The 11,968-nt window shown below is 40.4% G+C and overlaps 2 protein-coding genes across 7 annotated transcripts; one reads left to right on the top strand and one right to left on the bottom strand.

Annotated features, from left to right (window-relative positions):
* Positions 1-196: 196 nt before the first annotated feature.
* Positions 197-6,311, bottom strand: LOC147800711 (radial spoke head protein 9 homolog). The gene is made up of 5 exons (XM_087134691.1): positions 5,964-6,311; positions 3,671-3,836; positions 3,034-3,163; positions 1,532-1,678; positions 197-1,109 (listed from the first exon to the last, which is right to left on the bottom strand). The coding sequence occupies exons 1-5, from the start codon at positions 6,188-6,190 to the stop codon at positions 949-951; spliced, it is 831 nt and encodes a 276-aa protein (XP_086990817.1). The 5' UTR covers positions 6,191-6,311; the 3' UTR covers positions 197-948.
* Positions 6,312-7,286: 975 nt separating this feature from the next.
* LOC147800710 (uridine diphosphate glucose pyrophosphatase NUDT22-like) lies at positions 7,287-11,968 on the top strand. 6 transcript variants are annotated; one of them, XM_087146860.1, is made up of 5 exons: positions 7,287-7,352; positions 7,798-8,291; positions 8,915-9,123; positions 10,158-10,251; positions 10,973-11,968. In XM_087146860.1, the coding sequence occupies exons 2-5, from the start codon at positions 7,800-7,802 to the stop codon at positions 11,093-11,095; spliced, it is 918 nt and encodes a 305-aa protein (XP_087002986.1). In that variant the 5' UTR covers positions 7,287-7,352; positions 7,798-7,799; the 3' UTR covers positions 11,096-11,968. The 6 variants fall into 6 exon arrangements, with proteins under 6 accessions (XP_087002986.1, XP_087002974.1, XP_087002979.1 ...); XM_087146848.1 differs by having other exon boundaries at positions 7,292-7,367; XM_087146853.1 differs by having other exon boundaries at positions 7,301-7,370.

The following is an 11,968-nucleotide window of genomic DNA, read 5'->3' as shown; positions in this document are numbered from 1 at the left end:
AACGGGACATGCTGAAAGTAGCAACTTATCCTGAACCACATGATTGACAACTCACTTCAGAATTCATAGCATGTGGGTCCTCATAAATGTTTGAAATGCATGTGGGAATTGAGTGACATGAATACGTGGGTAGTTCATCGAGACACTTAAATTACGCATACATGTATTAACAGAAAGAAAAAACACACACTAAATGTGACACTTCTGGCCAAGTATTTGTTTTTATTTATTTAAAGCAAACTTATCCAAGCAATTGCATTCTCAACAATACAAATTTTACATATGTTAAGACCAGTCTTTGCAGACAAAAACCAGGGAAAAGATTTTTCTAAACCACATGCCTTAATCTTTGATGTCAACTAGGGCCCGATATTCAGTCTAAAATGGACGGAACTATTTGTGACAAGGGCCTGCTACAATACCCCAAGATTAAACCTCGCAGACATTTTGACCAAAAAGTAAATTTAAGAATTACGAAAAAGATGGTTGATATCATCTTTAAACGGTGCAGCAAGAAATAGTTTTCAAATAATGTAAGTACTTTATAATATTTGGAAAATTCCCTTAAAATTGGTCAAGTATACATTTACATTCAAAATCGTGTTTTGAAAGACGGGAAATATTCCTTTCCAAGCCTGCACAACTTTCAAATGGGATGCCAGTTGTCAACATTTAAACTATTATGTACAAGAAAGTTACTTTTGATACATCTGTGTCTGAATATTCCAAGAAAAGCCAAACGGACAGTGTACATGTACATGGCCTTAGAGATGTTCCAGTATATAAGTCAAAGCCACAATGCACTGTTACTGCTTTGGACCAGACCACAGTAAACTACATGTACCAGGTAGCAATTCTTCCAATGATAAATCCAAAGAAACTCTACCAGAGTTTGTAAAGAGTTTAAAGAAATCTATACATCATTTACACATAGCTCCCGCTCTCTTCTCACAACATGAATGGCAGATCTTTGTTCTTCTCTCCAGTCCCGAAGTAGACGTAGCCAAACTTTGGGGTGTGGGGGACATGGAAGAATGCCAAGCCTGGCCACAGAGCGCTCTGGATGGACACCAGTCCACTGCCTCGTTCAAACTTCAAACTCCAGGACCCTTCAGCAAAATGGGGCACCAACAAAGACTCAGATTAGAAATACAGGGTCAAAGGGGAACAGCCAGTGAGTGAGAGTGAGATCCTTTGTGCCTTGTGAAAGTTTGAAAATGGTCCTTGCACAATGGAGGATTTGGAAGGACTAAGGAGGAACACCTTAAGTTTAGGCTCTACATGAGTAATAAAAGCACACACTGGGGCATTTTTTTATTTGAGGCACAAAAGAGTATCTGCGAAACAGATTTCCCTTGGGAATGTTTTCCATGCATGTTGCTTAATAAATCCAAATTACCAATTTTATCCAAATGACTAGCAATTTCAGGGCCCAACCCTGAAGCTTCCACAGTTCTTTTCTAGAATACTGAGACAGAAGCCAACTTCCCATCTACGGATTAGTAACAAGATTTGTGACCCTTTCCCCTACCTCTTGGTATATCCTCGTGGATAGGATCCAGGAAGTCAATGGATTTCTCTAAGTCAGCCTTCTCCAACAGGCTCTTCTCACTCAGCCGGATGGGGTCACGGAAGTGGAAGTAGTTGTGCAGCTTTCCAGATTCAGTCACAGACAAGCCTGGAATATGAACAATTCCAGACAAAGGGTAAACGTCTGGATTGGGTTTTTTATCTAAGAAAGAAAGAATGCACTGGATGAAGTAGCATAATTATGGTTCAATGCCTTCTTCACCACTTCGTGCCAGGGTGCCCAGTACTAGGCACCGGTACCTTGGGTTTGTACCCATAGCCGGGGTGCCCAAAATTGGACAAAGGAGCTTAGCATTGTAACAAAAGACTGCAGGCCTACTTGGAACAAAAGACTGGGCTGCTGGGAATAAGCCACTTGCGAGTCAAATTTGAATAAAATTGGTACACTGTGTTATCTGATTGCATAGAAACATAACAATCTGAATTCTTCAGACTAAAGACACTGCTGCTATACCTCGTGATTCGGGGCAAGCTTTTGCATAGCGACCACCATCTCTGGAATGGACTGGTTCCTTTGTGCCGTTCTTATCCATTGAGAACAGTGTATTGTTGCAAGGCGTCTCTTAGGTAACTAAGCAAAAGCTTGCACCGAATCACGAGGTTTAGCAACAGTGGTCTTAGTATGGAGAATTCTAGTTGTTATGTTCATGTGAATTTAAAGATCTTCAATGTACCAGGTTTTATTCAAATTTAACTCGCAAATGGCTTATTGCCAACATTTTTTTCAGTTGTCGTTAGTGGAGGAAATCCACCATTGTTTTGAATGATTATACCACTGTTCATGGCATTCAGCATGAGTGGATTACCACTGGGGACAAAAGCGCTCCAGGGATGGGCAATACAGTACCACTGCACCCTAATCTGGTCCGCATTTGAAAAGATGCCAGCAGTGCACTGGGCCAGTTTCGGGAACAAAAGAAGATTATGCAACACCCCACAATGGGCTCTTTTTACAAGGCAACAGGCCTGGCTGAAATCCTCAGGTGACAATAGATGTTGTCTGTCAGATTAGAGTAGCAACCACACAGGCATTCATGTGGGTGTAAACGTCCAGCAAATGAAGTTATGAATTTTTGAAGAATTCTAAAAATGGAAAATCTTGAAAACCCCCCGGGAATACGTCATATTAAACCAGGCAGCATATGGTTAAAGGCATAAAACTACGTTATTCATGAAGAGTCCTGAGAACCAAGAAGGTATTAAGGTCCTGAAAAACAAAAGGTTAAATCAATTTACACAATCTATAGGCCATCGAAGATCACCTAACCAAAAAAAAAAAATGAAAAGGCAAGGGGTAAGTTTAGTGGTGCAATGCTATGCATTTGTACCAACAACAATAAAGGTTTGCAGGGCATACCACTGCTGGATTATGTACAGGTAGTGTGCTATTTAACATGCTCAAGGTCTGCTAACCCCTGCAATGAATTATTCCATGGGGCCTACCTTCGAAACTGCGGTTTTTGAGCACAGTACCATGCGGTGTCTTGACGTAGGCTCCCCTGGGTACAATGGCAACTTCTTCATCTATGTGAGCAATGACGGACGCGAGGCGGTCCTCCTCTTTGATCATAATCTGCAGGAAAAGTCAACACCAGAAACTGAGATGCCAGTTACAAAAGCTGCATTCTCCTGAGTTAAACAGCTGAAATTGGACATTAAGTTTTAGGGGAATGCTTTGGAATAACCCGTCTAAACTGTGACTATATGAAGAGTACATTATTCATTGACAGATCTGGATTATGGCTGCTCACTCACGAAGATATCCATGTAGCTTCCTACTTGTCCGAAATTTGGAATAATAACAGTGGAATGAATTTTTTTTCCTTATGTTTATAAGCAAAAAACCAATGGGAGACTTTGCAATGCTTGGTGGTGGCAAGCTGACTGGTCCTAGCTTGCCAGTTCTGTGCATACGCTGTACATGTAGTTCTCAGCAAGCGCACAACTGTGGAAAAGGACTGGTTTGTCTTACACCCATAAGTATCTCAAAGTCTCCTTTTCGCTTGAATGTGCCGGTGCTAAAAAATTTCTAGCACCTTAGCAAAGTAAGACATTTTTAAAACAAGAGGCTAACACTCACTGTGTTTTCTTCTTCAGTCGCATCCTCCCCCTCACCAATTCTCTTGATCTCGACATGTTCATACTCGTGGGAGGGATCACCAATGAACCTGCCTTTCACCACAGAGCACTGCTCCCTGATGGCTTGGGTGGCTTGCGGAAGGAGTCCCCATGTCACACAGTCCAAGCTGAGCGGGGAAATAAAATTATCAGTCCACTCACTTTAAAATAACATACATTGTATTTTGGTGGTAGGTTATATCTCTACAAGTTTCATTGATCACAGGAATAAACCTGTTGGGAGTTAAATTTGAATCAAATCTAGTACACCGAGTTCTCTGATTGCACATAAACATAATTCGAATTCCCCTGACTAAAGGCACTATTGCTAAACCTACTGATTTGGGGCAAGCTTTTGCATAGTGACCATCATCATCACTGGACTGGTTACTTTAAGCTTTTCTCATTGATGTAAGAAGCCTCTGATGTGACCAGGCAAAAGCTTGCCCCAAATCACGAGGTATACAGGGTCTGCTCTTTTGACGTCAAAGTCGTATTTTTCCTCCACATTTGAAACAAGATATGGGACAGCGAGCACCCCCTCACCTTTGCGTTGGTCATAATGTTTGATCAGAATCTCAGGGAATTCTTTTCAGACATCTGGGGGGATGTGTTAGGTCACAATAGTCTAGAGTATGTACAGATTGGAAACGTAGGAGGGGGGGGTACCCCCATCCCATATCTTGCTGGGTATACATGTATTCCTACAAGTGGCTGCTACAACTATGGCCAGCCGTCAGTACAAAAGTGAAAGTATACAAACTAAATGAAAATAAAACTAATGCAACAAATGTCCATTTTGAACCGATTTGAGGTAAGATCAAAAACCACAAAATCATGATTTGTGCAAACTTTGGTCACCCATACAAATTGTAAGCAAAATGAGAGTGGTCTATTGCAACAGTGTCTTTTGTAGGGAGAACTCAAACTGTTATGTTCACATGAATTTAAAGACCTCAATGTACCAGATTTTATTCAAATTTAACTCACAAATGGCTTACTGTTTCATCAAGATGTAACATTAGTGCATATCAAGGCTTATTCCATGCATGTTTCTAAAAATCATAAAATGCTCCAAAATCAAGTTTTCTAAAATACATTTTATAAGTTAACACTTGCTCATTTTCAAACTTGAGTCAACAGCAGAACTGGGAAGTGCATAGATTCTACAGGATAGAAAGTTTAAAAGTAGAACTAAGAACCTTTGATAAGTGGGAAGTTGAAAATGGGTTGAATAAGACGGAAATTCTGTTTTGTAACAGGCCAATAAAACTTTGGTTTACATGCATCTGGCTTAAATCAAGAGTTTAAACATGATATTCTCCTTCTCTTTTTGACTTCAAAGTGTGTACTGTGCTGTCTTTCTGCCACACATTTTTTTTTGTTAAATAGCAGCACTACATGTGCACTGACGATATCAACAGCATACAGTTGTGGGGTTGAATCTTGGCGGGCTAAACCAGCAAATTAATGTTACATTTTTGCTTTAAACTGAATCAACACATAAGCTGCAATAAGGCCTAATTATTTAAGTTCTATTTTATTTTGCTTTTCTTTAATTACTGAGCTGTGGCTCTAAAAGGATTCTAAGGGAAACTGAAGTCCAAAATTGCACAAGCACTGAGTTCATCCTCATGAACATGAATTTACAATGGAATCAGATAAAGATTTGTCATGTGCAGTCAAACATTCAACTCCCCAAAATAGTCACTAGTCTGTGCACATTAAGTACCATGCTGGCAAAAAAATAAATACAAATCAGTACGTTAGAAGTTTCCAGACCAGTCTCATACAGTCACAGGGTAATTTGTGCAAAGGCAACGTCTATTCTTTCAAAGAGAAGACAAATAACATTCATTCGCTGGATCATGATTTACCTCAAGTAGGCCTATGACTCTTTTTTACTTTGTGTTTTTACTCGACGCTTGTGTGGGTTGCTGTATGGCAACTACTGAACTAGGCCCTTGGCATAGATTTCATGCTTTTCTCACTCTGCCTGTTTCGTCTTATGACAGGGTGTCAATTACTGAATTAGGCCTACCGGTAAGTATGTATATGGAACTCTTTCCGATGGCTTCAAAATAAATTTCCAAATCAAATAGCTTAGCTTACATGTTTGTTAGCATGGTTAGTCATGTTAGTGTGAACTAAAACTTAAAGTTAGTTATGTATCTAAACGTATGTCAAAACATGGAGGAATAAAACACTCAAAATAAAAGACATTTAATGGTGTGTCTCCTTTCGTTCTGACATACCTATACAACGTTTTTCTGTCAGCTAACTCATCATTTCCAGTTCCTTGAGCAATGAAGTAGTCTCCCTTGATGCCTTTAATTTGCCCCCAGAAAAATACCCGGTTGAATTTGTAATGATTTTGAAGAATCACAAGCGAATTTTGAAGCGATGATTTTTGCTCGGGACTCAGCAGAATCCCACAAGATCCGACGTAGTCAATATTGAGATGCAGACCTTCTGACTCCATGGTTCTGTGCGTTTCAACAAGGTTCTCTGGATTTTCTTGCAAGTAACAAGGAAAAAGACAACAACTACTGTGCGGAGCAAGCGGTTCGCGTGACTCGGAAAGTTGTTTCCCTTCACATAACACGACTGTTGTCAAGGCCCAATGCGCATGCGCGTTTCTTCAGGTTTGGCGATTTAATGTATGTACGTTTTCAGTCACTTCGCCCAATTTCCACTTCGCCCACAACCTCTTCGCCCATTTGCTACTTTGTCCATTTACCACTTTGCCTATTTGCGAACTTTGTCCATTTGTTACCTTGCCCATTTACCACTTCGCCCGCACAATATTTTTGTGTTATTATACACGCTCTGAATCTCTACATCAAGCTTTTAACAGGTTTATTTCGTGATACGTTTATTTTGGATACACAATAAGCAAAATGTCAAGACCCAGCCACATTAGAAGATCGCCTGCATATTACATCCCCGATGAGGATACAGTATTCCACCAGATCAGAACAAAAAAAAAATGGTTTCTGCTAAAACCCAAGGAAGTTTCGCAAAAGAGTACACCTCTAATTGTGTGAACTAAACTCACTGAAGTATTCCTGAAGTTTTTCATTATTTCGTATCAGTGTCAGGTTGTCAGCATGCAGAATGTACTCCATGTGAATCACAAGGATTGTGGGATATATAAGGGGGACATATTGAACCATTGGTCGCGGGCCCGGAGTACCCCCAGAACTCAGTGTGGGGTCCGACGTCAGACCCCTCAGCTCTGGGGTTGGCCCGGAGAGCCCCCAGGGTGTGTGCCCCCACCCCGTGCCCGCTTCTGTATTATCGCCGTTACATCAAACATGCATCAAACGAAACCTCGAGTTTCAAAATTCATTGTATTCAGGATGAATCCAGGAGGAGTTAGTTGAGTAGTTGCGTTTCTGTGTGTTGTGTCTATGTCTTCTTCTCACTACAATTTTTTCAACAGAAGCCGCCCCGTGGCACGTTGGCGAAGTGGCCCGTGGGCGAAGTGGTAAATGGGTGAAGCGGCAAACGGGTATAGTGATAAATGGGTGATGCGGCAAACGGGCTAAGTGGCAAATGGGGGATGTCGCAAATGGGCGAAGTGGTTGTGGGCAAATCTTGCAAATCGCGTCGTCTGTTCCAAAATAATAATACTATAGTTGGTGAGAAGTAGCCAGGTAGTAGTAGGCATGATCCAACTGTGCCCATTTTGCTTTTTACTTGGGTTAGTTGTACCAGCTGTGGAAAGAGCCTACGGACAGAACTGTGGGTTCTGACTTCCGCCTCGCTGCCACGTGGGAGCGAGGCCCCGGGCGGACGTCAGACCCCACAGGTCTGGGACTGGGGGTAACTTCACACCCCGTGCACAAACCTACTGGTCTGAAAAATTCTAAAGTGTTTTCTAAGTAAACGACTTGGTTTTCTCCTCCTAAAGTGAACTTTTCTGGACATTTTTTTGCTTTTCGACGGCTAATACTATAGGTCACTGTTGGGAATAATTAGGCGTACTGGCATTCGCATATGGAACTCTTTCCAATGTTTGTTCATTATCACTGGATTTACTCACAAATTGTACTTCTCCCACCTGCCCTCTTGAACTTTTTATAGCAATGACAAATATGGATGTAGAGTTCACCTTAGATTTTGTGGCTCCCAAATTCCCTGGTATCCCACCATCCAAACTCCAAGTCCAACTCTGCAAGGACTACAACCGCAAGCTTCTCCCATCCAACGAGACCAACATCGATAGGATATGGGAACTGCGCAGGAAAAACAACCCTAAACTCTACAATGGCTCGAAGTTCAGGTTCCATACAATCAAAGCTGGTAGCATTGGCGAGGACAGCTGTTCAGTCACATTCTGTCTTGGACTCACCGGATATAAAGACTTTATTGGGACTAACTGGGCTGACAATGCTGCCGAGCTGTCAGCATTAGGGAAGAAGGACTTCGCCAACAGTCAAACCTACATGGCTGATGCCCTGGGAGTGAGTGCATTTGTGCAGACTCGAGATGACCTTGTCATCTTTATACGGAGAAGCACAAGCGTTGGCGAAGCACAAGGATTGTGGGATATACCAGGAGGACACCCAGAACCATCGGTAGAACTTTTTGGTAGAAATCTTATTATCAGTGATCTGTGACACCATAACCTAAAGTAAACCAACATTTCTCAATATGCCTGCTGTTACCTGGACCAATTTTACATGAATATGCAGAGTTTCACACAATAATCATTCAGTATCAAATTCATACGGATTGGTTTCTATTTCAAATTACTGCTTATGTAAACAATCTTGCACATGTATTAATAATAGAATAGAAAGATGTTGCCACTTTATTATGCATGGTTGTCTGTAACATACAGCCAAAAGGCTGACATACTGACATTGTACGATTTCAAGATGATAATAAATTAAAAAGAGAACAAGTTAACCTTACTATGTACATTACATCAAGAAAAATTAGTTTAAAGAGTTCTCTAGACATTATAAGTGGAAGCACGGTGATACTTCTCAAAACTAGATATTTCAAAGGTGTTTGAGTACATATCAAAAAGTTTCCAGTGAAGGTCATACCTTGGTGATAATTTTATTTATATTTTTTGAAAAAATGCTGCTGTGGCAGAATTCTCAGTCGTATATTGACTAATTACAAATTTGAAAAATGTTGATGTATTTTTTCTGTCTTTTTCAGTTTTCTGTTTTGTCGTTTCTTCTTAAAGGAGGTCAAAGGGGGATCTTCCAAACTGGAAGAAATCACCTTATCAGATCTCTCAGAACTTGATGTCAGAAATGAGCTCATCAACTCAGCGATTAGAGAGGTACGAGATGAGATCAACATTCCTGAATCCAAGCTTGGAGAGCCTTACCTGATGGGCGTGTCCAAGAATCACACCTGCTCTGGGAGGCCTGGCATGCAATTCTTTGTCAAGTAAGCACAGGAAGGGATTTTCTAAATTGGAAAAAATACAGTCTCCGATGTTGATTCCGTTCTTTCATGGTAATACCAATGCGATGTCCCAAGTGGCAGGTTCCCCCTCTGAACGTATTCTATGAAACCTGCATGCATCAGGCCTATTTATTCAATGCCTGTTTTACCATGGCTCTTTGTGTTTAAGAAGACTATAGCACTTGTGTTCTGTTTGGATCCCTGTGTACATTCTGTGAAGTGTGAAAAATTAACGGATCAATTTGTCAGCACTTGTGAAGGAAGTGAGGCACATTCGGTTGTTTGCATCTCGCCTGGGAATAATGCAAGTAGTTGCATTTTTATCAAATAAACTGTTGCTAAGTCCATTTTCCAGTGTTACTAACCATGGAGCTATTAGAACACATGGCCTAACCAAGAAACATTCCACCGAGTGAACAATTTGCTGCCCTGAGATTGCTCTTGTGGATCCATTGCGGCTGCTATATACTTCAGTATTTTGCATGAAGCTATAGAAAAGTTTATGCATTGAGATACACGCTCAGAACATCACAGAGGCCTCCAATTCCAGTGATTTGAAAGACATTTTTTAAGGTATTTTTTCAGACTATTAATGTTTTTGATCATAGTTTTGACAATGGCTAAGCCCTTTACAAAGAGGCTTGTGAGTGTGCTGTGACCAGATGCTTATATTTGTCTCTGAAAAGTTTTCATGTGACACCAGTTGATGCACAAAGCCAGTTCAGGAAGTGTTTCAAATCCATGGAGGTGCATGCATCTTAGAATTGGTATATTTCTATTGGCAATTTCATGTGTGCAAGAAGCTTGAGAGACTTCGAAGGTGTGCGCATGCACATCTACAGAAATTGAACACTGACCATCAAAAATCGTGTGGCTGAAAAACCTCTACAGCCGATGTATTCAATCCTGATTTCGCAAATTTAAAATGGGAATCCAGGGCTGTATTTTTCAGGAATAGAATGCACTGTTATTTATTGCAAATTTAGGAGGTTTTTGTCCAAATATCTCTCTTTGAGGTGTGCCCTGTTGTCTAGTGAAGTGAGAGAGATGTACCGAGCTGGCGGATCAGAGGCAGAGGAGTCAACAGAACTAAAACTCATTCACTTATCAGTAAGTTTCAAAGTTTCTCCATTGCTGTCCTCAACTGCAATATCCCTCTGTTTCTGTTCAGACTGAATTGTACACCAAGTCTGGAGTTTGTGTGCTCCACCAGTGAGCCAGATCCATATTCAAACAGACCATGCCCAAAATGGAAGGTGCCAAGGTCATATGGATGCGTGTACGTGTGTGTGGTCTACCCCAGCAGCACGGCCCTACTCCAACTCATGTGTGTGCTTTGTTACCAAATGACTTTGCTATTTTGAAATACTAAAACTAGCTCATTGCAGATTCCTTGATGATGATAGAAAGGGCAATTAGTCCTGTCACCTTGAATTACTTTGACTCTCGTTCTATCAAAGTTAAAGGAACCGGACAAATTATTTTGTTATAACCTTGACTGTGTTATAAAAGGAGTAGGAAAAGAAAGAAAACACAAGAATTCAAGAAATTAGGATTCTACGAATTTGCTCGTTACAGCAGCCTTTTGTCATAAGACTGTTTTTATTCTAAGAGTCGACTGTTATCTTTTTTGTTAATATGTGGCCCCGAGGAGAACCTGAGTGTAACATTCATTCCGTGCGTTTTGGTCGCCGGTGTACATGTTCAGTAGGAATGTTTCAGTGGTGGCTATGATGCCATCAACAGGTGCTGTTGCTTTTTAGGCAATGCCTGATTGAACGTGTCAGAAAAACTATTACAGATGCTATTTGTCACTTTTTACAATCAACAGGATATTTGTCACCTGGAAGGCTCGGACATGTGGAAAGAGATGGCACCATTAGGAAAAGCTTGTGTCCAGCTGTACATCACTGTGAGGAGCAATCTTCCAGGCTCTGCGAATGATATGTCATAGTGTTGGTGTGTTGCTGGCTTTTGGACTCTCTGACGTGAAAATCTTGCCTGGGGAAGCACGATCATTGCCGTTATGCTTTAGATCATTTAATACTTGAAGACATGGTACAGGATTGACCTGTTCCGTTGCACCCGATGGTCAACATATCCTTTCCTGTCAGAAACCTTTACCAGAACCTGCAGTTGAATATTAAACAAGAAAGTCTTGTCTTTGGACTATGAAAAGGACAAATGCTTATTAACCCTAACAGTCCCAAATCCTCCCATTTCAATATGATTTTACTTACATCTAAGGGGGGTTAGTGTTAATACATGATGTAATACATTAATACATTGATACATGTATGTGTGTTGGTTTTACAATTTCTTCTCAAAAATTGCTGTACTTTTCTGCATCAGGTCATTGCACCTTATCTACATGTACATCTGGTGGAAATAGTTTTCTTGATGTTAGTAACTGAAGCATTAAAAACTGCATTTTTAAAGCAAACTAATTAAAAATAATTATAATACCTATGAAGAAGCTAGTTTTCACATGATAATGTGTGGGTTGGCAGGTAGATTTAAGCAGACCTTTCCCTTAAATTGTTATAAAAAGATTTTAAAGGGGAAATATATTTTTCACAGAAACTAAATAATATGTTGCAAATTGTAGCTTGTGCCTTATTGAACAAGCACCCAGTACTCGGATCCTTAAGACTGAATTTTCATACAAGTAAACAGTGTACTGTGTTTGTGTGAAGGACGCACTTGTCATGTCTACTGGACGTTTTTAACGTGTGGTTTTCTGTTAATGAGTCAAACTGAAATAACTCTGTTTAAAAGCAAGTTGAATTTATTGGTAATATTAAATGTAATTGACCTATGAATGAAA

The sequence above is a fragment of the Acanthaster planci genome, linkage group LG01 (assembly GCF_054643075.1).
Source record: "Acanthaster planci isolate LZ-2023a linkage group LG01, COTS_SCS, whole genome shotgun sequence".
Classification (NCBI taxonomy): domain Eukaryota; kingdom Metazoa; phylum Echinodermata; class Asteroidea; order Valvatida; family Acanthasteridae; genus Acanthaster; species Acanthaster planci.
Note: the sequence above shows the minus strand (reverse complement) of the source record. Positions and strands in the feature narration are given on the sequence as shown.

Excerpts from the sequence above, each read along its gene's own strand:
- LOC147800710 (XM_087146860.1), top strand. The coding sequence starts at position 7,800 with ATGACAAATATGGATGTAGAGTTCACCTTAGATTTTGTGGCTCCCAAA. Across the intron at positions 8,292-8,914 it reads GAGGACACCCAGAACCATCG|GAGGTCAAAGGGGGATCTTC; the intron begins GTAGAACTTTTT and ends TTCTTCTTAAAG. Across the intron at positions 10,252-10,972 it reads TAAAACTCATTCACTTATCA|GATATTTGTCACCTGGAAGG; the intron begins GTAAGTTTCAAA and ends TACAATCAACAG.
- LOC147800711 (XM_087134691.1), bottom strand. The coding sequence starts at position 6,190 with ATGGAGTCAGAAGGTCTGCATCTCAATATTGACTACGTCGGATCTTGT. Across the intron at positions 1,679-3,033 it reads CAAAAACCGCAGTTTCGAAG|GCTTGTCTGTGACTGAATCT; the intron begins GTAGGCCCCATG and ends TTCATATTCCAG. Across the intron at positions 1,110-1,531 it reads CCACGAGGATATACCAAGAG|GGTCCTGGAGTTTGAAGTTT; the intron begins GTAGGGGAAAGG and ends ATTTTGCTGAAG.